Source organism: Lontra canadensis, unplaced genomic scaffold (assembly GCF_010015895.1).
Source record: "Lontra canadensis isolate GAN:19392208 unplaced genomic scaffold, GSC_riverotter_1.0 scaffold59, whole genome shotgun sequence".
Taxonomy (NCBI): Eukaryota; Metazoa; Chordata; class Mammalia; order Carnivora; family Mustelidae; genus Lontra; species Lontra canadensis.
Genome location: NW_022631053.1, coordinates 10111523 through 10138018, shown reverse-complemented (window position 1 = coordinate 10138018; position 26496 = coordinate 10111523). Strand labels below are relative to the sequence as shown.

At 36.3% G+C, this 26496-nt stretch overlaps 1 protein-coding gene across 1 annotated transcript in view; it reads right to left on the bottom strand.

Annotated features, from left to right (window-relative positions):
• The window catches only part of PUS7L (pseudouridine synthase 7 like), a 71111-nt gene that overhangs the window by 14979 nt on the left and 29636 nt on the right, over positions 1-26496 (bottom strand). Inside the window, exon 10 of the mRNA XM_032876988.1 lies at positions 8188-8312. Within this exon, the coding sequence (XP_032732879.1) occupies positions 8188-8312 (125 nt within the window). The remainder of the gene's footprint in view (positions 1-8187; positions 8313-26496) is intronic.

Genomic DNA, 26496 nt, shown 5'->3' with positions numbered 1-26496 from the left:
GCAGCAGGAAGGTCAGAGGAAGAGGGAGAGAAAGAGAGAGAGACAATCTCAAGCAGACTCCCCACTGAGCAGGGAGCCTGAAGTGGGGTTCGAAATCACAAACGACATCATGATCTAAGCTGAAATCAAGAGTCAGTTGCTTAACCAACTGAACCACCCAGTCACCCCAGTACTATATACTTTTTTGAAAAGTGCCTGGAGTATACATAAAGGAGATTTATTTACACCCCAGAACATGTGCTAGAGGGACAGGGATCTTTAGAAGATACCATTTCTTTCCCCACCTCCATAGCCTAGATAGTCCAACACCTGCAGGAAAGAGCACTAGCTCCCTCCAACTACCATGCTAACACTGGGTGCCACCTCCTCCTCTACATTCTCCTACAAATCCAACCCACCCACTCAATAGGAGTCCCTCCAAGCAGCTTCTGCTTTGTCTCAACCAATAAGCAGCCACTGAAAGGGACTGACTCCACTCCAAAGTGACTCCTGCTCTGGGTAGAGGGGAAGATAACCACAGACAAAAGTACACTCTCAGTCCCAGCAGTGAAACCTTATATTTGGGAGGGAAGAGAAAGTCTCCTGCCAATCAGTGTGATGGTAGCCCTGGCTGGCATCTGGCCTGACTACTGGCCCTGCCCACTAACAAAAGCCTCTCAGGGGACAAAAGAGAGAGAGAACCCTGCAGGGTGGTAGCTCTGCAGCCCCAGCAAATGGGCTGAAGGTCAGCACCTGGTTTGACTGCTGATACTGCCCAACTACATGCCCAAGGCAGCCCCAGACAGGCCTCTGAACAGCACAAGACCAAACCCAGCCCACAACAGGCAAAGAGGGCCACTGCAGCCAACTGGACGGAAGGCAAATAAGGCTCAGCCACAACAGTGCATACAATACACATAGGAGACCCCACCGAAGTGCCTGGTTCTCGTGAACAAAGGACACTGTGCTACATGGCACACAGGGCCTCTTCTTCATAAGGCCACTATTTTCAAGGGGAGGCAATGTAGCCAATTTTCCTAACACAGAGCGACAAACACAGAGAGTCAGACAAAATGAGGAAACAAAGGCATATGTTCCAAATGAAAGAACAAGATAAAGGCACAGCAAAAGAGCTAAATGACATAAAGATAAGCAATATGCACCATAAAGAATTCAAAGTCATGGTCATTAAGATACCCATTGGACTTGAGAAAAGAGTGGAGGATCTCAGTGAGAGTTTCAACAAAGAGAAACCATAAAAAAAGAATCAATCAGAAATGAAAAACTCAATAGCTGAAATTAATGTGAGTGTGGCCATAACCATATATATGATAGATAAAGGTTAATATGATAGATAAAAATTAATATCCTTAATATGTGGAGAATTCTTATATATCAGTAAGTAAAAGTTGAACATATCGGGGGGAGTAGATAATTTACCCAAAAAAGATACCTACATATGGAATACTTTATAAGTTCTCTCACTGGTAATTAAAGAATGCAATTTAAAAAGTGAAAAAAAATTTAAATTGTTTTGCCTGTAATACTGACAATGTTCTAAAATAACTAGCATCTGTCACTGGCAAGTGTCACTGTGGGCAGTAATGCATAATGGTTAAGATACTAGGTTGGGAACCAGATTGCCTGGATCCAAAACCCACCTTGTATCACCTTTATGATCTTTGGCAAGTTAATCTCTCTAAATCTTAGTTTCTACATCTATAAAACAGGACTAATACAACCCCATAAGGTTATTGTGAGGTGCGGATTAAATAGTGTCAAATGATTGGAGCAGCTCCTTGTGCATATGAGTGTCTACTAAATGTTATAATTTATATTTCCTGACCCTGCCCAGTGACATTATGTGCCACTGTATTGATCTACTAAATCATAATAAATACTTGGGCTTATTTTCCATTGCCTGGTATACACCAGTATAATACATACTTAATTGCATAATACACATTAATATAATACATGTTATTTGCTGAAGTCCTATATTAACATAAAAAATAAGATAAATTCAAAAAAAAACAAGATAAATTCTCTGGTTGTTATTCTTCTTTTGAAAATTTTCCTATTTTTGCATGATATTTTTTCCTAAATGCACTTTAAAATCCCTTTTTTATCTTCAAATTCCAAAGCACAATTATCTGAAAATAAGGCTTAGAATTGTACTTGACTATAGATGAGTATGGACAGAAATGTCATCCTGATAATACTGAGTCTTCCTATACATGCATATCCTATTTCTTCTTATTTATTTTACCCTTTTATCCTCCCACATAAATATATTTAAGCACAATAGTAGAACTTTGTAATTTTATTCATAGAGGCCAAAAGAGAGAAAATTCTACGTGTGTGTGTGTATGCGCACGTGTATGTTTGTGTGTATACATGTATATATTCACATGTATTCACACATATACACAAACACAATGAATTTAAAAAATAAATTCTATAGGAAATTCTAAAAACACATATTTCAATAATGGGAATAAACATATCACTTCTAAAAATGGCTCCATTAAATGGGGGGAAAGATTTACTTAAAATATAATTATGAGTGTATTCAGCTAAAAATTAATCTCAACACTTTATAATTAAACTATGTATACTAATAACCTATCCAGTGTCAAGAAATTGCTTGTTTATGAGCTTATGAGGAGCTTATGAGAAGTTCACAGAAGTTATATGTGGCTTATAGTCATTAGATTTCATGGCATTTGGATTTCTACTTGAGATATTTTGTTCATATTGACTAATCAATATGTATAGGGTAAAAAAAATATATGTATAGGGTGAATGTACACCATTTAACATGTTTCTTTACAAGACGAATGTTCTTCACTAATCATTTCCCTTCCAGAAAGAGACCTTCTGATCTCTTGTTAGAAAACGAAAGGGCAGCTTCTAGGTTCTATCTAGCACATGGACCGAAACAAGCTCCATAGAAATAGTCTGAAGCCAGGGCCATACTGGCCCAACTTCTAATCCATAACTAGGGCTAATGCTTAGCCCTAGAAAGTCCATGAAGTCAAATTGGGGGATCAGGTGAAGTACGATACAATCAATGGCAAAACCCTAAAAAGTACATCCGAAACAATACTGTGGACCGACTAGAGTCTACAGAAGCTGTGGGTCCTTTCATATGGACAGGCCACCTCTGAAACCCCAAAACGGACCATATCAACATTACATTGTCATTTGTTTCACGGTTGTAAAGATATTTTGTATTCTGATTCTTAAAGAAGCGGTCCTCCCATATTAGATAAACCTCAGGCCCCACAAAACCTCAGTCCACTCCCGATCTTCGCTCTTCTAAATATACTTTCTATGGCTTTCTTTTGGGGGAAGGGAAGCTATTGTTTCCACTAGACGTAAAGAAAACGCATTCTCCTGGCTTCGTCAGCCCATTGCTCTTGAAAATCTGCATCCTGTCATCCTGGTAAGCCGAAGGAAAAATGAAGAAAAGGATGAATAAATTCCAACTCATTTAAACTTCTAGTTGAAAAGAGAAAAGAATAGTTTGGGAAGAAGGCTAATTTTATTGCACAGAATGCTAATGACCAATAGATAATACTTGTGCACTACAAACACATGTCGACATTATAAACTCCTGGCTATGGAGGAAGAGACCAAGAAAGCCTCCCTTGTACTAAAACACAGCTGCTTCCAGAAGCAAAGAAAGGAAAGGAGTGGGCAGTAGATGCCTCAGACTGTCCCCAGTGTTTTATTTTGGTTACATTTCCAAAGCAGGACTGATGAGAAAAATGCTAAGATTGATGAGGAAGCACAACTATTTATTAAATGACATATGGTTGAAATTCACCTTAGAGAATTCAATCTTTTCAAGTATAAAAGCACTTAAAAAGCCTTAAGCATCCATTCATAAAGTATAAACTGAGCAGAGTGTTTCTGGTTGGGGGAAGAGAGCATAGCATATTTCTCATATCTTGCAAATGCAGGTGCAAAAAAGGGGAGAGAACTGTAGGAAACAAGTGATACAAATAATGAAGCGAGAGATCACCAAACTTGAAACATTCTTGAATTGATTCTCTTTAAACTTACATAGAACATAAGTTTCTGAACATTTCTTCTTCATTTTAAATTTATTTATGCACAATGTGCACATATGAAAGAAATCCAATATCTAACACTGTTACATCCAGTAAGTTTGTGAAGATTTATTCTGCCACATGTTTATGCATTTCTATTCTCTTTGTTGCTAGCACAACTAGCCCCAACTATCTGTTATATGATGCTCCTCAGGATTTCTAGTTCATCTAGTTTGTTTCAATCAAGTGTCATGTCCTCTCCTTTATTTTAGCCACACTCAAAGCAATAATGTAAAAGTAGCGAAGTTCCCCTTTACTAAGGAGCTTTATTTTAATTTCAGATAATTTTGAGCAATTCATGTTCTTTACCCTTGATGTGGTTTGGTTAATAGACAATTAGAAGTTACTTATACTCTTACTATTTACTTATTATTTCTTGCCTTATTCCAAGTGTATTTCAATTGTAAAGCTGATGAGATGCATAGTAGGTTATAATATGTAAACACATTGTGATTTTTTTAAAAAAATATTTATTTATTTATTTGACAGAGAGATAGAGAGCATAAGTAGGCAGAGTGGCAGGCAGAGAGAGAGGGAGAAGCAGACACCCCACCCAGGAGGTAGCCCGATGTGGGACTCGATCCCAGGACCCTGGGATCATGACCTGAGCCAAAGGCTGCCGCTTAACTGACTGAGACACTCACGTGCCCCACATTGTGATTTTTATATTAAAAATTTACAATGACTGGTATTCTCCAATGACTAATCAAAGCAATTAAATATTTCAATCTTCATTTTCAGAGCTTCCTTAACCTAAAATTCCTCACTTATGGTGGTAGAGAATCCTTACTGCTCTTCAACAGTTCTCTCCTTCTTCCATAATTAAGGACCTTCTGACATTGTAGTCAGACTCATGGATGTGCAGAAAATGAACTACATTTCCTAGTCTCCCTTGTAGCTTGAAGTGACATATGACTGAATTCTAGCTAATAACATGTAAACAAAACCTTACTTTGGTAGAATTAAGTATTACTGACTAGTCTTGCATCTTCCCAAGGAAAATGCATAATTTTCATTATTATTGGAAACCTGAAATAAGATATTTGGTTTTAAATGTGAAAATATGGAAGCCTGCCCTTTAGACCCTGGGTCTGATAGCCAAATCCTGAGAGGGAAAACCCAAGAGGCTGAGTCACCTTGAATCAAAACAGCCACTGTGGGTGCTGCTATGAGAATAGCAATTAGAATACAGAGCTTCCTACATCAACATAGAGAGCAAGAGAAGCACAGGTCTTTTATGGACACCAAAACACACACTGATGCAAAAATCTGTTTATTTATCTTGATACAGGATTATAGTCTACCTGAGTTTTCATAGAAATTTCTATCTTACCCAAATGTTACCTTCTGAAATTCCATAATCTTTAAAACAAAATAGAATCCTAGTTTTTTATTTAGATTGATAAAAAGAGGCAGAGGTAGGGTTGGCTTTCAATCCACATATAGTTAAATAAGTGAACTTTCATTAATGATATATGTGTGATTACCAACAGATAAATTTCAACTTGTTCTGTCATCGTGAGCATGGAAGAATAGTAAAGTTTGAACAAACAATAAATAAAGAGATAATACTATGTGAAAATCAAAGAAACAAGACTTCCAAAAGAAAAAAAGAAAAAGAAATCTAAAGTAAAGGGGTAAAATTACAAATGGGCTTTCAGACAAGCTGTAAGAACTCCAGGCAACGAAGGATGATTGAAGACTTGAATTAAAAACAGATTCAACCAACAAGAAACATATTTTGTAAGGAAGGACAGATGTAATGGCTTGAGGGGAAGAAAGGAAGTAAGCGATGGAGCAGAGAACATGAAAGTGACTCAGCTATGCAGTCACAGAAAGGTGATCAAGAGAAGATGAGGTTAGAAAGTACAAAATGAACACAGACTGACTTCACAAGTCAAGCAGGAAATTTCAAATTAATTTCAGGGTTCACTTAGACATTGTGAAATGGTAGCTGATCCATAATTAACCCTATCCTTTTCTTAAAATTCTTGAGATGGGAAGAAGGAAAGTTTGCAAGGAAATGAACAGGGAGAAATTCAAAAGAAATTAACAGCTGTCTACACATAAGAAAGCCCCAGTAGGAAAAGATTTCAAGCATGAAACAACTCATCAATCACCCAGCTTAGTACCATCCGTATGCAAAGTATTGCACTGTGGAAGAATGGCCTTAGCTCCACCTCTTACAACAGCTTCTCATGCAAGCTCTTGGCTACTTTGAGCAAAAGGATCTTTATCTATAAAGTGAAATTAATGACATATATTAAACAGAATATTAGCAGCACTAAATCTAATAAATGGTGGTAAATTGCTATGTTGATGATATTCATCATTATTGAAAAAATAGGAACAGACATTTATTTTAGAGTGTTTTTAATCAGGAGACGAAGCTACTTAGAGTAGTGGTCTTATGCCCCCAAAGAGAATTGTGAGGGAGCAGGGAGTCACCCAAGGCAATCCAGCTAGGGAGCCCAGGATTCCAAGATACTTGGCTACACTGCCTTAGTCCCTGATTTCAGGGAATTTGCGATCTGGTTTAGGTGACTACATGTGGAATGCTGAATAATAAGTCGACAAAAAGACATTATCATAAAGGAACCCATGACCCATATTAGATGAGTTTTAGAGACAGGGAGGTTTGTGCTGGAATGTTCTTAGAACACCTCCTAGAAGAGAAAAGACTTGAATAATGCTTATGAGGATTATTTGAATTGGATAATAAGAATGAGGAATAAGAATAGAAGAAAAAAGCAAAATAATGAGGCTTAAAAACTTAAAGCACAAATATCCAGAGTACTGTGCCCATTTATATTAAAGAATTAACTAAAAAATGTAATAGAAATTTTAAATGCTGCTTACATTTCATTGAAATGAAAGAAATTGGCTACGAATGATAATGTAGTTCCAACACAGAGGATATAACTCTGACAACAATTCATTATTTATTATTTGAGGGATGGCTAAAATAAATAACTATGTGATACACTTACCAGAGACCAAAAATCAATGAAAGAAAATAGAAGCCAAGATAAACACAAAGATAATTTAGCTAAAGGAAGTATTTTTTATTTAGACAAAAATAATATATCCGGAAATAACCTAGTTTAAAATTATTACTCCATGACTTGTATGCTTATTTCATATTTAAGGTTTAAAAAAATTATATTGCTTCAAAAATATAATTGTTTTCATTGACCTTGAAAGAAGTTAGGAAAAGAAAAATGTGATCTTAAGAATTTGTAATGCTATTTGAAAAACTGTTAGACCTTATCACAACCTGTTCTTACGAAGTATAAAAACTGCATTGTATCATCTCTCCTTATTTTGTGGGAACTTTGAAAACACTGAATTGAAACTCAAAGTAGAAACACAAATAAAAATATGCAAGAAAAGAGGAATCTGTGCTTAAATTAAAATTAAGTTGACAAAAGGTGCTTTCAGGGAACACAGATCTAGAACAAATTCTTGCTCTCTTCATCTCTCTGCATTCCTCTTCTTTGGTCTTTTGTCTCCTGCCGGAAGTGCCAAATGTGAATGCTAAGACTGTTGTGCTAGAAGTGTGAGAATATTGTTCAGGTGGTCCTTGGGCAACTTTTGAGTAAGACCCTACCACATTATCACCAAAACATTTCTTCCATTAAAGCATTTCTTATGAAAATGCAAATAGTATCTGGCAGGAATAATGCATTCCACTACTAGAACCATGATTAACATTTCATTATCAGCTTAGCTAACTATTTACCGAGTAGGATTTATCTCGCTGGAGGATTTATTTGAGGGAATGGGAAGTTAGGGAAGATTTTGGCATGGCTTGCGTATTATTTAGGATTCTTTAGTAATAGAAATAATTCTTTAGCAATAGAAACCAAACCCTGCTGGCTTAAGTCAAAAGAAAACAAAAAGACATGAGCAGCTTACATGCCCTAAAGGAGAGCTGAAGAACAAGGTTGGAAAAAGTGGAACCAGACAATCCCAGAAGGTCTTCTAACCCCTTGTGTCCACAACTGCTCAGGTATAAACAACAGTCATTACTTCACTCAAGTGTCAATTCCCACAAGAGCAATCGATTTGCCATATTTAAGTAGCTTACCTTACTCTTGATAGCACTGGGGAAGATCAGAGGAAGCATTTGGAGGGAAGAATTTCTTTGGTTTCTGTAGGAGAAAACCAAGCACTTGGATTTCCATCTTGTCAGTACTGCACACAACAAAAAAGCTAATTTGAAAAGAACAAATCAGAGCACCATTAGGAAAGGGAATAGAATCTGGGCAGCCAAAAAAAATCAAACATCAAATGGCTACAATACAGTCTTTATGAACAGTTCCCAAGTGAAGCAGCTGTGGACACCAAAAGGCAGTGTCCTAGAAAGAAATTAGAGTTTTAAATGCACATTGATTCAACACATAAAACACAAGTTATTAAAACAACTCATCAGTTACTGTTTGAGCAATAGCAAAAATGACTGAATATAGAACATTTTAACCAGATACCAAAACCCAATAAAAATGTTATGTCAAATAAAAATAACAGCATTAACAAGAAATTTAATGGCTAGACTGAAAAATACAGTCAGGTAAGAGCACAGGTCCTGGAGTGACCCTGAATAAGCCTCTTAGTCTCAAATGATTCATGTAACTGTGTGTGCCACAAATACTGTTTTCATCCCACTATCAGCCAAAATTCTTGACAGTGGCAGATGTAACATTTACAAGTTACTGCATAAACTTGAGGTACACATGAGGTCACTCCTCTTTTATTTTTCTAATTAATGGCTTAAATCTCATACTGTCTTTTTAGTATGAAGTTCAGGATCTCCCTTTGGACTCCTCCTTTCTCCTTTCCAAAATCCCTCTCTAACCAGTGGAAAAGAGGTTCATTCTGTCTTCTACATGAAGCAGAGAGAAAACTGGTTCTGCCTTTGCTTCTTTCTGTGACACAGCATTCCTGTGGAAAGCTGGTTCGAGAGAATGTCAGACTGAGCATGTCCACTGGTGACATGCACCCCTGTTCAGGCAGCCTCAGGTCATGAAGAGAGGATGAGCTCACTCATCCAGGGATAAACCCCACAGAGATTGCCCCACACTTGGTTCCCAAGATTACACAGGGTTGTTTCCATTCTTTACCACATTAAAGACTAAAGACCCAGAACTTCTCTTCTTTTTTCCTCAGGATCTGGAAGTGTTTTGCTTTTAAATCCTACAAACTCAAGAAAAGTTCAGATCACATCTTTTTCCCCCATACAAGGAGTCTTCTCAAAAACTCTCCTTTAGGAATGAAATCTTCAGTGTCTCCTAGGCATGGCCAACCCCCACCCACCCCCACTTTTGGAGGAGTCTACTTTCAGTGTCTCTCCAATATGATTCACTGGGCTATGGGAAATTCCCCAACTAGTTGTTAGATAATCACTTTTGACTTCCCTATTCTTTGAAATCAAGTTTAAGCACAATTTGCTTTTTCCAACTGTAATGCCAAGGAATCCTCTTCTGGAAGTACAACATGTTAATTCATTTGTGTGAATTCTCTATTTGCTTCTCAATGCATACAGAAGAAAGTCCATGGCCTGTAAGGTCCCTACCTGATCTGGCTCACAGTGTTCTGAAGCTTATCTCATACCAGGCAATCCATTGCCCCAGTGACACTAGCCTTTGCTTTCTTCCTTGAATATGCCACACTCATGTCCTGCTCATTGCCTTGGACTTGGCACTCCATTTGAAGGCTTTCCTATGACTCTTCTTCTTCTTTTTTTTTTTTTTTGGAAGAGTTTTCAGCCCTGTTTTTTATTTTTTATTTTTAATTAACATATAACGTATTATTTGTTTCAGGGGTACAGGTCTGTGATTCACCAGTCTTACACAATTCACAGTGCTCACCATAGCACATACCCTCTCCATTGTCCATCATCCAGCCACCCCATTCCTCCCATCCCCTCCACTCCAGCAACCCTCAGCAATTGCTCTATTGGGTATTTACACCAAAGACACAAATGTAGTGATCTGAAGGGGCACAGGCCTCCCAATGTTTATAGCAGCAATGTCCATAATAGTCAAACTATGGAAAGAGCCTAGATGTCCATCAACAGATGAATGGATAAAGAAGATGTGGTGTATATATATACATACATACAATGGAATATTATGCAGCCATCAAAAAAGAAATCCTGCCATTTGCAATGATGTCGATGGAACTAGAGGTTATTATGCAAAGTGAAATAAGTTAATCAGAGAAAGACAATTATCATATGATCTCACTGATATATGGAATTTGAGAAACAACACAGAGGGTCATGAGGGGAAGAGAGGAAAAAATGAAATGGGATGAAACTAGGGAGGGAGACAAACCATAAAATACTCTTAATCCTGTGACTCTTCAAATGGCTGGTCTAACTTCACTTCTTGGTTTCAGTGTTACTGCCTCAGAGTCCTCCCCTCAATTCCTTTGCTATAGTCTAATTCCATCAGTCAATTTATTTCTTCTGTAATATCTACCACTCTTATGATTTATCTTTTTTATTGTTTGTTTTTGCTACCTCCTACTAGAAGTGTCCTTCTTCTTGTTCATTGCTATTTGCAATTCCTAGAATTCCTGAAACTAGTAGGTAATCAATAAATATTTCTCAAATAAAATGAACTAATCATACAAAGTATAGCTTTTTTTTTTTTAAAGATTTTATTATCTACTTGACAGACAGAGATCACAAGTAGGCAGAGAGAGGGGGAAGCAGGCTCCCTGCTGAGGGGACCCCGATGCAGGGCTCGATCCCGGGACCCCTGGGATCATGACCTGAGCTGAAGGCAGAGGCTGTAACCCACTGAGACACCCAGGCGCCCCCAAAGTATAGCTTTTTTTAAATATCTGTCTCTTTATCTGTAAAGATGGAGATAACACCTGTGCTGTAAGGATCAAATAAGAAAAGAGCTTATGAAAGCTCTCTGATATGGTACTATTACAAATGTATACTTATAGCTGTACACAATATATTAGAAATAGGGAATTGATAAATCTTTAAGCAGTCACCCACCAGGCTGTGAGCTCCTCCAGGGCAGGAACTATATCTATTCCTCTTAACACCATGTATTCCATGCTTAGTTCAGTGTTGTCTGCCATGTAAATGAGTATTTTGTTGAATGAATGAATGAATGAAGCAATAAATGAGCACAGCAACTCTTGGCCTCCAGCAAGACTTCTATCTAAAAAGAATAAATTTAGTTGTAGTCCTTAGTAAAGAATTGCATCAATATGATTGTGTTCTAGTCTTTGTTTTTTCATTCATAAGAATTACTGAGTGCCTACTATTTGCCAGACATTGTGCCAGATGCTGAGGATACAATGATGAAAACAAACAAATCAACCAACTAACAAATAGTGTCCTTGCCCTCAGGGATCTCAAAATATGATGAGAGAGATACTAGTAAAATAATCAGAGAAATAAATGTATATAGTTCAACTAAGATAAATGCAAGGGAATGCATTTGAATTACTTACAAAATTATTATGCATAACTATTTAAACCGGATGTAATAAAGTTTCTCAGACAGAACATAGACTTTGGTTATTAAGGAAAATAATTTTTGAAGAGAGAGCTGGATCCAGGAATATACTAAATAAATTTATATTTTTGGCTCAGTTTATTAAATTAAATTAACTAAAGAATGATTCACATGTTCAATTATTTGTTTTCAGGGGAAATTTCTTCTAACTCACTTCATCTTTCATGTTTCACCCATTTCTGTTCACCTCACCAACCCTGCCTCTCGCAGCCATCAATCTGTTTTCTGTATCTGTGAGCCTGATTTTTTTTCTTTTTGATTCCACATATAAAAAAGATCATATAGTTTGTCTTTCTCATGTCACTTAATTTCACTCAGCATAATACCCTCAAGGTCCATCTATGTTGTTACAAATGGCAAGATTTCATTATCTTTTTATTGCTGAATAATATTCCATTGTATGCACATACCACAATGTCTTCATTCATCTATTGGTGGACACTTAGATTATTTCTATTTCTTGGTTATGTAAATAATGTTGCAAAAAAACATGAGAACGCATATATCTTTTCAAATTAGTATCTTCATTTTCCTTAGAAAAATACCCAGAAATTGGATTGCATGATCATATGATCATTGGTAGTTCTATTTTTAATTTTTTGAGGAAACTCCATACTGTTTTCCATAGTGGCTGCACAAATGTGCATTCCCCAAAAGAGTGCACAAGGGTTCCCTTTTCTCCATATCTTAGGGAACTTTTGTTACCTCTTGTGTTTTTCATCATAACCATTCTAACAGATGAAAAGTGGTATTTCATTGTGGTTTTGGTTTGCATTTCCCTGAATAAACGATGTTGAGTATCTTTTCATGTACCTCTTGGCAATCTGTAGGTCTTCTTTAGAAAAAGTGTCTATTCAACCCTTCCGCTCATTTCTAAAGTCAGATTTTTCTTTTTTTGCTATTGAGTTGAGTTCTTTATATATTTTAGGTATTAGCCTCTTGTCAGATACATTGGTTGCAAATATTTACTCCCATTTAGTGGTCGCCTTTTCATTTTGTTGATGGTTTCCATTGCTGTGCAGAAACTTTTGAGTATGATGTAGCTCCACTTATTTATTTTTGCCTTTGTTGTCAGACTGAAAATATCACCACAAAGATCTTTATCAAGGAGCATACCACCTATGGTTTTTTTTTTTTTGGTTTTATGGTTTCAGGTTTTTAAGCCATTTTGAGTTAACTTTTGTATATAGTACAAGATAGGGATTGAGTTTCATTCTTTTGCATGTGGCACTCAAGCATTCCCAACATCATTTATTGAAGAGACTTCCTTTTCCTCATTGTATATTCTTGGATCCTTTGTCATAAATTAATTGACTATGTATGCATGGGTTTATTTCTGGGTTCTCTATTTCTAACAAAAATATCTCTTTATTTCTGTTTCACCAATCTGTGTCTGTTTTTATGCCAATACCACACTGTCTTAATTACTATAGCTTTATAATACACTTTAAAATCAGGGCATATGATGTTTCCAGCTTTGGTCTTTCTCAAGATCACTTTGGCTGTTCAGTTTTTTTGTGGTTCCATTCAAATTTTAGGATAATTTGTTCAATTTCTTTGAAAATGACATTAGAATTTTGATAGTGATTGCATTGGATCTGTAGAGTGCTTTGGATAGTATGGACATAACAGTGTTGATTCTTCCAATCCATGAGCATGATACATCTTTCCATTTATCTGTATCTTCTTCCATTTCTTTCACTAACATTTTGTGGCTTCAATATACAGGACTTTCCTGTCCTTAGTTAAATTTATTTCTAGGTATTTCATTCTTTTTTTTTTTTTTTTTAATTTGAGAGAGAGAGAGAGAGAGAGAGGGAGAATGGGAGGGGGAGGACCAGAGGGACAGGGTGAAGCAGACTCCTTGCTGAGCAGGGAGCCAGATTCGGGGCTCAATCTCAGGACTCCTGGGACCATGACCTGAGCCAAAGACAGATGCCTGACTGAGCCACCAAGGCACCCCAGTATTTCACTTTTTGATCCAACTATAAATGAGTTGTTCATTTCTCTTTGTGATAGTCTATTAGCATACAGAAACACAACAGGTTTTTGCATATTAATGTATCCTGCAATTTTACGGAATTCACTTATTAGTTATATAGTTTTTTTATGGCATCTTTAGGGTTTTCTATGTATAATATTATGTCATCTGCAAATAGTGAAAATTTTACTTCTTTTTCAACAATTTGGATGGCTTTTATTTCTTTTTGTTTTCTGCTATGGCTAGGACTTCCAGTAATATGTTGAATAAAAGTGATGAAAGTAGACATTCTTGTCTTCTTCCCAATCTTGGAGAAGTTTTCAGCTTTTCACCATTGAGTATGGTTAGCTGTGGGTTTGTAATATATGACCTTTATTATTTTGAGGCACATTACCTCAATACCCTCTTTGTTGAGAATGGTATATGTGTTATATACCATTAATCAATGTGGTGTATCACATTAACTGACTTGCAGATGTTGAACTATCCTCTATATTCAACCATTAAATATATGTGTTTTAGGCAAGCCTGTTGCATCCAGCATAAAGGCACAAATGCGATTTACTTTCTGAAAAAAAAAAAAAAACTTCTCTGGAATTATGTCAATATAATTATTATATGACATATATTTAGTCTCATTTCTATCACAGATTTGTTTTTTAACTGACAGCTAGTTTCAAAAGCCAAGATGGAGCTAGACACAGAAGAGATTTACTAAATGTAATGCCTGGGAAAGAGAAAGGTGAGAGGGAGCAGAAAGAGGTCAGAAAAAAACTTCAGACTGTGAGACAAGTCTGAAACTTAAGAAAGAGGGGAAAGTTAGGACAGTTGGGTAAGAAGAGCCTCAGACTAGAGTGCTACTCTGAAAACATTGTGGCTAGTCCTAAGTGGGAGCTTTAAGCAAAACTGCCCCTTAGGAGAGTAACTCACTGGGCAGAAATGGCCAGGCTCTAATACTCATGCCATGCTAAGTCACTGGCTGGAGTTGCAGTACAGAATATGTCCTTAGTTCCCCTGCTGGAGCACATCTTAAAGGTGTTACAGCTTGAGGCCAAAGGTTAACTGCATACCTCAAGGCAGGGTCACTCTTGAGTGAGTAGCTGAGTGAAAGAGCTCCATGGCTGCCACACAGATTCTATAATGTTTTATTCAAGTATAATCTACACACAGTGAAATGTATAGATCTTAAGTATACACAGTCTAACAAGTTTTAACAAATTTACAAATCCATTTACCCCATCCCAAATAAGATACACCTTCACATAGAAAAGTTCCCTCAAGCCCTTGGATCCAACCCCCCTTACTTCTGACCCCTGCTACCCACTTCCCCTCAACACACACCAACCAAGGTAAGCACTGTCCTGATGTTTATTACTGTAGTTTATTTTGCTCGCTTTGAACTTCATATAAATGGAATCATAGCACATTCTCTTGTTTTGTTTCTGGCTTCTCTCATGCAATACAATGTTTTTGATATATACACATGCTGTTGCATGGATCTTAAAATTTTTATTCCATTGTATGAATATACCACCATTTCTTCACCCAGTTTTCCTTTATAGGCATTTGGGTTGTTTCTAATTGTTGGCTATTATAAACGAAGTTACTGTAAATGTTTTTGTATATGATATTTTGTAATTTTTTTGTTGACATAGGTTTTCATCAATCTTTGATATATACTTAGAAGTGGGATTGCTGAGTCCTACAGTAGAGTATGTTTAAATTTATGAGAAACTGCTAGTTTTCCAAAGTATTTGTACAATTTCTCACACAAACAGCTGGCTGTGTTTTGATTGGCATTTAATCTACATACCAACTTAGAGTGAACTTATATCTAAACAACATTGTCTTTCAGGCAATGAAGATCATGTCTCCCTCCATCTCCTTGGGTTTTCCTTATTTTTCTTTCAGAAATGTTTCATTATTAACGGCCTAGAAGACATGTAAGTCTTTATTAAATATGTTTGTAAATATTTCATGTCTTTATGCTATTGTAAATACTATTAAGAATTTTCAATGTTCAATTATTCATTGCTATTGCATAGAAACAAATTTGATTTTTATACATTGACCATGTCGTCTGTGAACTGGATAAAACCTCTTATAAGTTCTAGCTGTTTGCTTTGGTCTATTGGTAGTTCACTTTGTATTTTCTATGTAAACTATCAGACTGTCTTCCAAAGGTAAAAAATATTTTTTCCCTGTCCAAACTTGATGTATTTAATGTCTTTTCTTTGATTTATTCCTGGACCTGGTGAGGACCTCTAGTACATGAAGGAAATGGTGAGTGCAGATACCATTTCCTTTTTTCTGATTCTAGGAGCAACTGTTTAAGATTTCACCACTTTCTCTTCATTATGGACCACACTTTCTTGCTTCATTGAATGTCTTACTTTTAAAAATTCCATTCCCAACATTGAGTATAAAGGACCAGTGTTATTTATTTCCCAAACAGTGTAAGTTCTTTCCTTTTTTTGGCTGTTGGGGGGTGGGGGAGGGAGGCTGTTTATTTGGATTCTTCCTAGGTTTTGAATTGATCTGAAGCTGGCCCACAGCTTTAGTTAGGTTGAGTTTAACCACCTTCCAATATGGAAGCTCATATGGCTCTCTGCTTAGCTAGGAAGAACTCATTCATCCTAGTATTCAGTCTGTCAAGCCTTCTAGGCATCCAAGACTCTTTTGTAATTCCTCAGAAAAGTATAATTTTTATTTTGTCTCAGATTTCTTGTTACCACAAATATGAAGATCTTTTGTTATCTTTTTGCATCTTAACCATTAAGATTGTGTTTTATTATTTTCTTTGCATGCAGCCATGTGTGCATGTAGGTGCTTAAATCTTCATATATTTGGAAGAGTTCAATCTTATTCTTCTTATCTTTACTGTCCCTTATTGTATACTGCTCACCATCTTTTTTTTTTTTTTTTTAGTTCTTGTTTCAATTTCATCTTCATTTCTCTGATGGCTCTGCTTTTGTCTTCTGCATCTTTCTTGAAATCTGCTAGCTCAGATTTCCCCTCCTCTTTTTGTCTGTTATTTACTATGTTTTCTTTCTCCTTCCATTTCTATTTGTAAACTTCCTTTGTAGAAATGATTGCTTTTCCAAATCCCTATCAAATTACCATCTATTTCTTTCAACAAAATGGAACAAATAATCCTAAAATTTATATGGAACCAGAAAAGACCTCGAATAGCCAGAGGAATACTGAAAAAGAAAACCAAAGTTGGTGGCATCACAATTCCAGATTTGAAGCTCTATTATAAAGCTGAAATTATCAAGACAGTATGGTACTGTCACAAAAACAGACACATAGATCAATGAAACAGAATAGAGAGCCCAGAAATGAACCCTCAACTCTATGGTCAACTAGTCTTCGACAAAGTGGGAAAGAATGTCCAATGGAAAAAAGACAGTCTCTTCTACAAACAGTGTTGGGAAAATTGGACAGCCACACACAGAAGAATAAAAGTGGACCATTTCCTTACACCACACACAAAAATAGACTCCAAATGGATCAAAGACCTCAATGTGAGAAGGGAATCCATCAAAATCCTTGAGGAGAACACAAGCAGCAACCTCTTCGACCTTGGCCACAGCAACGTCTTCCTAGGAACATCACCAAAGACAAGGGAAGCAAGGGCAAAATGAACTATGGAGACTTCATCAAGATCAAAAGCTTTTGCACAGCAAAGGAAACAGTCAACAAAACCAAAAGACAACTGACAGAATGGGAGAAGATATTTGCAAACGACATATCAGATAAAGGGCTAGTATCCAAAATCTATAAAGAACTTATCAAACTCAACACCCAAAGAACAAATGATCCAATCAAGAAATGGGCAAAGGCCATGAACAGACATTTCTCCAAAGAAGGCATCCAGATGGCCAAAAGACACATGAAAAAGTGCTCCATATCTCTCAGCATCAGGAAAATACAAATCAAAACCACAGTGAGATATCACCTCACACCAGTCAGAATGGCTAAAATTAACAAGTCGGGAAATGACAGATGTTGGAGAGGATGCGGAGGAAGGGGAACCCTCCTACACAGTTGGTAGGAATACAAGCTGGTGCAACCACTCTGGAAAACAGTATGGAGGTTCCTCAAAAAGTTGAAAATAGAGCTACCCTGCAACCCTGCAATTGCACTACTGAGTATTTAGTCTAAGGATACAAATGCAGTGATCCAAAGGGGCACATGCACCCGACTGTTTATAGCAGCAATGTCCACAATAGCCAAACTATGGAAAGAACCTAGTTGCCCATCTACAGATGAATGGATAAAGATGTGGAGTGTGTGTGTGTGTGAATACACACACACACACACACACACACACACACACACACACACATATATATACAATGGAATACTATGCAGGCATCAAAAGAAACAAAATCTTGCCATTTGCAATGATGTGGATTGAACTAGAGCGTATTACGCTGAGCAAAATAAGTCAATCAGAGAAAGACAATTACATGATCTCTCTGATATGAGGAATTTGAGAGACAGGGCTGAGGGTTGCAGGGGGTAGGGAAGGAAAAAATGAAACAAGATGGGATTGGGAAGGAGACAAACCCTAAGAGGCTCTTAATCTCACGAAACAAACTGAGGGTTTCTTGGTGGTGGGGGAGTAAGGATAGGGTGGCTGGGTCATGGACATTGGGGAGATTATGTGCTTTGGTGAGTTCTGTGAAATGTGTAAGCCTGATGATTCACAGACCTGTACCCCTGGGCACATAATACATTATATGTTAATTAAGAAAAAAAAAAGAAAGAAAGATTGCTTTTCCAAAGAAAACTGTTAATCACATTTTTTTCTTTTTTCTTTTTTCCTTTTCTTTTCTTTCTTTTTTAATGTAGACTCCATGCCCAGCTTGGAGCCCAATGCAGGGCTTGAATTCATGACCCTGAGATCAAGAGTTGGACAGTTAAAAAACTGAGCCACCCAGGTGCCCCATAACTTTTATCTTCTTTATGGCCTCCTTTTGGTGATCTGTTGATAAATTTTGCACCTCTCTTCCACACATTTATCTTATAGTATCCTTGTATTGAGGTTGTGCCTAATTTCCTTTATTACTCACTATTGCATGAGTTGAATTTTCTTGGACCAGTTACTTGGTGGAGATGTGAGGTTAGGACCGAGAAACCAAGATATCTTTCATGATTTATAACTTGAAGATTCTCCCTTCTACTGTCTGTAAATACAACACATCATTGTTTGCAATGCTTTGTTTAGCCCCAAACCAGGTTCAGCAGGGTTTTTCCACCACTTTGCTTAGTCAATTTCTCAGACCCTTCCAAACAAGAGATATAAACTTTTTCTTCAGGGCAGGCCCTTTATCTTCAGAAAAATATTTTTTTCTTTAATGTGTGTGCTTTTGAGATTTGCTCTTATTGGACCCATTTGCTTTTTTTTTTCCACTTCTTGCCATGCAACTTTTGTCCAGGTATCAGCTGCCCTTGGTAGCTCTTATATGTACTTTGTTTGTTTATTATATTGTTTGCAAATTTAAAAAAAATGTTAACTTCCCTATTGCTTTTATATTATTTCCAGGACAAGGAGGAAAAAGTCCACTTGTACAACCTATTCATATTATAAGTGACCCAAAGTTATTTTGGCAAATACCTAAGTTTAGCTCCTATCTTATAAAGACTTACTGTTTTGTCTACTCTTCTGGATGACATTAAACCCAGTTGTAAAAGCAGTAACCAATGACTTAAAATGTTAAGCTCTTTAATTTGTCTAATTAAATACATGTAGAATATTTCCCAATAGCTCCTATAAAGAGAAATCTTATTCAACTGTAATTACTAGAGCAATTCAGCTAATGATAAAAAATACTTTGATTTCTCATCTGAAAAGTGTACTTGATAAAACAAGCATTCTAACACTCCAGAAACAGAGAAAATTGTAGGACAGCCCCTAGCTGTTCTTAGAGCATCAAGACATGAAGAAGAATATCTAGTAGCATTGGATGACCTGGGAGGGGGTTATAAGTATAAAGATATATTTCACTGTGAAATTAGAGTACACACTGAAGCTGAAGGCTGGCTCCTAGTGAGTTCTCTTTTACAAACACTAGGCAACCATCAGGACAAAGGTCACAGAAGTATTTTATGAAACCGATGACTTACGACTTTTCGTGGCTATGGAACTGATCAAGTCAGTTGTCAAATGCAGAATGAGAGCACAGGGGCATGAACCAGAAGGAGAGAAAAGTAAAGGTAAAGGAAAAGGAAATAAATAAGAGTGTTTGTATTTAAGATATTAATGTTTTTTTAATATTTTTTTTCTAATGCATCCTTAAAATGCAGGATGATTAAAGATAATGAGGAATATTCTCTTCATCCTCTTCCCTAACTCCACCTGGCTCTATATAATGTAGTGTTCCCCAAACTTTTCCCCTCATATCTAGGAAATATCTATATCACACTAAAGAGACTGAAGAGAATTTAGGAGTATGAATTACTGAAAAAAAGTTACCTTTCTTTTTATAAATATGATCAGAAAATTAAATTAATACAACCACTAGAGAAAATACTATTAATATGAAGTTTCAAAATGAAGTATTTTCAAAATTTTAATGAGAAATTTGAGCTTGTTTCTCTGACCATAGTGTTTCAGTAATGGTTTCTGTGTGTGAAATGGCTATACACACTTCCTAGTCAAAATTTATGATTAAAAAAGTAGTGCTTGTGACAGTGTCTAAAAAATAGTAAATTTTGATTTTTTTTTACAATCACTCAAAGTTTACAACACTTGACATTATGTTTGAAGAAGTTAACAGCTCTTTTCTTTAAAAAATCAATATTAAATCTTTTTCATGATAATTCTTGTATTTTTGTCAAAATTTTCTTGTCAGGTATATCAAACTAATCATGAAGGTCTAATTTGTAGGACACATTCTAGAGCAATCACCCTGCACTTAGTTTGGATGTTACAGCTGTTTTTATTATTTTAGTGACTATTATAGATACTATACCACAAAAGTCTAATTTATACAAGACTAAAGTTAATCAATATATTTACCCTATTTTTACAGATAACACAACAACCTTAGATCATTAACTCCTTTTAGTTCCCTCCCAGGATCTGTGTTTTACTATTCTTTTGTAACCCAGAAGGTATTAGAGACATTATCAATTTATAAAGTCAGGATATGTTTATATTTAAACCACATATTCACCACTTTTCTTGTTCATCACTCATTCCTCCATTTTAGGCTTTTGATTTTGGATCCTTTACCCTCTCTCGGAAGTGTTTTTTGTTCTTCTTCCTTTTTTTTTTTTCCTTTTTTTTTTTTTCTTTTTTTTTTTTTTGGTTTGGAATTCCTTCCAACCCACCGAGCCACCCAGGTGCCCCATAGAATTCCTTCTAGTGAGTCAATACTCAGTTGCAAACTTTCTCAGTTGTTTCAACATATTCCATCATTGCTCAGGAAAGTCAGCTGTCACTCTATTCTCTCCTTGAGAATAATCTTTCCCTGGCTGCTTTTAAGAGTTTTCTTTTTATTATTGATGCTCTGCATATTCACTCTGATGTATCTCAATGTGGCTTTCTCTTTACTTAAACTGCTTGGGATTCATCAGACTTCTTAAGTTCATATTTTAGTGTCTGTCTTACTAGTTTCACAAAATTCTCAGCCATTATCTATTCAAATGTTGCCTCTACCTTATTCTTTCTCCTTTCCTTCAGATGCCAGTGAAATGTATTTTAAAGTTTCTGTCTTCCATATCTCTGTATTTTTTTTAAATCTCATTTTTGCTCTATTCTGGGTTTCTTTTGAACTACTTTGGTTCACCAGTTTGCTTTTCAATTTTGTGTAATGTTATTAGACTATAATGGGTTTTAAGTTTTGATTATTAAAATTTTCACTTCTAGAAAGTCTGTTGGTTCTTTTACAAATATGCTTAATTGTTTTAGCTTCTAGTTCCTCACACATTTCCAAGCTCGTCTCTTAACTTCTTTAAAAAGAATAAAGCCGGGAGCGGTGGCGCGCGCCTGTAGTCCCAGCTACTCGGGAGGCTGAGGCAGGAGGATCGCTTGAGCCCAGGAGTTCTGGGCTGTAGTGCGCTATGCCGATCGGGTGTCTGCACTAAGTTCGGCATCAATATGGTGACCTCCCGGGAGCGGGGGACCACCAGGTTGCCTAAGGAGGGATGAACCGGCCCAGGTCGGAAACAGAGCAGGTCAAAAAGAATAAATATGAGACCCATGTCTAAAATTCTGAAGTCCTGCATGTCTTTTGTTTCTGTGGGCTCTCATTCATGATGTCTTGCCTTCTTCTGTGATGTGATGTTCACTGTCTTTGAACATTTACTCAAAACCTAGGATAAAGTGACTTCAAAAGAACACTTGTTTTGGCTTCTATGACATGACTGGAGTCACTCATTTTATTTCAAACCAAGTTCATGGCTTAAGGGTTTCTGGATTCTGTAAGAAAAAAGATCTGGTTTCCAGCTCTGGCTCCATGTTTTACCTTTCTCAAGTTTCTTACTCGTATTCAATCTCCATGTCCTCAAAACAAAAATAATAACAATACTTATTCTATAGGTATGTACTAACAAGTTGCAAAATGCTCAGCAAATAGTGCTCAATTATTGACAGCTATTATCATTATGTCATTTAAAGTGAGTCTTCCCCCAATTTGCCTTAATGTCATAAAGAATTAGAAATGTAGGGGCACCTATGTGGCTCAGTCATTAAGCGTCTGCCTTCGGCTCAGGTCATGATCCCAATGTCTGGGACTGAGCCCCTCATCGGGCTCCCTGCTTGGCGGGAACCCTGCTTTTCCCTCTCCCACTTCCCCTGCTTGTGTTCCCTCTCTTGCTGTGTCTGTCTGTGTCAAATAAATAAATAAAATCTTAAAAAAAAAAAGAATTAGAAATGTACAGGTCAATTCAGAGATAGGCAGGAATTAAATATCCACTAGTTAAGCAGATAACTGAGACATTTTACATTAGGAATCAACAGAGCAAAGTAGTTATCATCATGGGCTTTAAAATGAAGGGCCAGGTTAAACTCTCTTTGCAACTTGGAGTTAAGCTACTTAACCTCTTTAAGCCCTAAAAAATTCATTTGTAAAATGAGAATTGTTATACTGCTTGAGAGCTTGTTCTGAGCGATGAAATTCTAAAATGAATTTAGTATTTAAATAAAAAGTAGATATTTTTAGGTAGTAATGACCAAAATGAAACTATTTAAATTATTTTGGCAATTCTGTAAAAGTGGAAAAGCAATCTAATGAAACCCAAGTCTCCTAAACTTTCTGTGAGGGTAAGTAACTATTTTAGAACTTTCCCGAGATTATATATATTATAATACATATACTTAACAAATAAATGTACTAAGATATGTTTGTGGTATTCATTCAGCATTTTTAACCTATTACATGTTATATACCTATGGGTCCCTGAGGTATAAAGATTAATGCTTTGAACAGTTAGTTATAGATGAACCAGATAATTAGTCAAATAAGTATAATGCAGTGTGACTAATGGGATAGTACAGACTTAGACAAGTATTATAAGAACACAGATTTCACAGACAAGATATTTAACCTACGCGGAAAAGACATTCTGCCAACAGGAATGGGAGGTTGAGATGTGTAACATAGAAAAACTTCCTGTATTTGGGAAAGAGCAAACAGAGCTAAAACAAAAGGTATGTTTTATGGAGTAAATAGAAGATGACACTTCAAAGATAATCTGAAATCATACTGTGCAGATACATATCTGCTATGTTTAGGGATATAGACTTATTTACCATAGATCCTGGGAAGCCACCGAAAGGCTAACTGGCCAAAACACAATGACAGAATCAAATTTCTATTTTTATAAGGTTAAATGACATTAGTATACAGGAAGGACTCATTAGAATGAAGAATAGAGGCAGTTGGTTAGAAAATTATGACAATAATCAAAACTAGAGAGAATATGTACATAAAAAAACACAATCATCAAATACTTCACTATGAAATTAAAATTTTCTCTCTCAATGCCTTGGGAGAATGCTCTTTGAATTCGGATTTGGAATAACTGCTTCTCAAATTTTCTAAAATCATTTCTAAATAGGAAAAATGCTTTGTTATTATTTATATACCATAAAAAATTTATAGATTTACCTTAAGATTAATTTATTTAAAAAAATGAACCTAAATTACTTTCCTTTTGAAAATCAGATGCAAAAAAATCTAGTGTACTATAACCTAAAACACTTAAAAAGGTTTTTTTTGTGTGTGTGTGTTTTTTTTTTAAATAGAAATATTCTTCATCTTCTCTTTTTAGAAAAGAACACTAGTCCTTTATGACTAGGGGTGGGGGTGGAAACAATAGTCAGCTAAGATTAAAACCCTATTGTAGTGAAAAGTTCAGAATCCTGACCTAACTAGTCTAAGAGAATGCTAGTAGGGCTCATCAGGAAAGGGTGACTTGGAATAAAAGCATAAAGAATTGAATCCCTAACCCTCTCCACTCCCCACCCCCATCCTGCTGCTCTAACACCCTCAGTTAAGGAGTGACCAGTTCTTTGATCTCTTCCCTTTAAAAACAACAAAATAGCTCTTGTTTTGACTCCATAATTAAATTTCTTCCTTGTAACTGGGATTTCATTTCTATATTGGTAACTGAGTTGGGTATTTATTTAAAAAAATTGATAATTAAAGAGACAATTTAATGTATCTTATATTTTATAATATTTTCCAAAACACCTCAATTTAAAAAATGTCATGGATGTCCCAGCTTCTTACCAGGAGTACAAGTTCTCTTTAGTAAGATAGGGTCTATGTACACAGGCAGAGTAAATTAGCTCCCGTCTCACAGCAGCTGAGAAAATGAATTGCCTAAGAAGATTAGAGTCATTTTCTTTACTTAAAGATATTCCTGACAACCCACACTGAAATTACACAAGATTAACTCCATTAACACCATTTCCCATTCTTTAAAGCAGTAGCTTTCCAGAAAGCAGCATTTAGACTGAATAGTTCAAAGCGTATTTTAAGAGCAGATCTCAAAACACTTAGAAATGCTAATATAAGTATCACTGAAGGTTTCAGGATGAGCTGCTGAGAGGTCACGTAACATATTACTGGTCCTACAGCGAGCCATACGCGAAATGGAAAGACCTTGCTTGTTCTTCTCCTTCTCTTTAGCCTGCATATCTCTTTTGCAGATAACGAACATTTCGAATCAAATGTTATCTGAAAGAATATAACGCGGCTAAAGCCCTCAAAAGCAGAGATATTATTTGATTTATTTTTGTCTTACCCCCTGGTACCTTATAGACTGCTTTTAGTTTAGGGGTACTCAAATATTTGTTGATTATTATGTCAGACATTTGGCATTGCTTGGTGGCCTATCAAAAATAGGTAAAGCACGGGCACCTGGGGGGCTCAGTGGGTTAAACCCTCTGCCTTTGGCTCAGGTCATGATCCCAGGGTGCTGGGATCGAGCCCCGCATCGGGCTCTCTGCTCTGTGGGGAGCCTGCTTCCTCCTCTCTCTCTGCCTGCCTCTCTTCCTGCTTGTGATCTCTGTCAAATAAATAAATAAAATCTTAAAAAAAAAATAGGTAAAGCAGAAGGGCTCATGAAAAACAGACTAAGACAATATCATAAGACCTCAAGTTAACCCTAAGACAGAACCTTTCTGAATCTGAAAGCAAAACCCATAGAAAGGCACTAAAACTTTAAACTATTTGTATTAACTGCCATTAGTGCCATTAAACACATAATACATAAATTTCCTTCTGACAATATGCTGGCATGAGCCACCAGAAGATCCATTCTGAAAATAATGCCATCCTAATCCACTAATTCCCTTACCTTACCCTCGTTGAGCCTTAAGTATTCTTCAGGGCATTATTTTTTTTTTATTTTATTTACTTATTCTTCAAGATTTTTATTTATTTATTTGAGAGAGAGACAGAGAGAGTAAGAGAGAGCATGAGCTGGGGAGGAAGGGGAGAGGAAGAGGCAGACTCCCCAATGAGCAGGGAGCCCTATGCAGGACTTGATTCCATGACTCTGGGATCATGACCCAAGCCGAAGGCAGACACTTAATCAACTGAGCGACCCCGGAGCCCCTTCTTCAAGGTTTTTAATTGCAAAATTAATAGCCAAATATATTCTTACTTAAAAATCCAAACACTTCAGAGGTAAATTGAGAAAAAAAAATGAGAAGTCCCATTTTCCTCACTTCCATATCTTCCTCCGACCTCTTTTTCTATCCTCACATTAATACAAGGAAACTTCACTGTTAACCTGGGGCTTCATTTTTTTTTTTCAGTCTCCTAAAGGTAGTTCCCAGGTGGAAAATATTGAAAACACTGACCTAGATAGTTCTTAAAGATCTTAATTTGAATGAATTGCTCAATTCCCAGATTTAGAAAGTTATTTCCATTTACAAAAATAAATAAATCTAAAAGTGTGCTGAATTATAATTATGCTGAGACAGAGTCAGATCAGATCTCAAGGGGAAGTCGTAATCATTCCAATGTAAAACTTTCATCATATAGCACAGTAGCTAACATGGAGAATTTAGGTGCTGGACACTATTGTTAGTGTTTTATGAGGTGTTCTAAAAAAAGGAGCAACTCTCCCACTGTTCTTTTTCAATATTAATATTGTGCCAGGTACCACCTAAAACAACCTCCTATGACCCGCAATAACTTTGTATATCAATATGATACAAGTCCCAAAGCATTCTGGAAAATATTCCAAATGATCTGGGAATTTCCTGATGGATCTCCTCTACTTTTATTTTGGTCTCAGAATCTCAAATGGAACCTTGTTTCTCTCAAGACATGCTCCAATATGCCTATTAATCAGTGGCAAGTAATACTGAGTTAGTGAAAATGAAAGTCAATAACAAAAA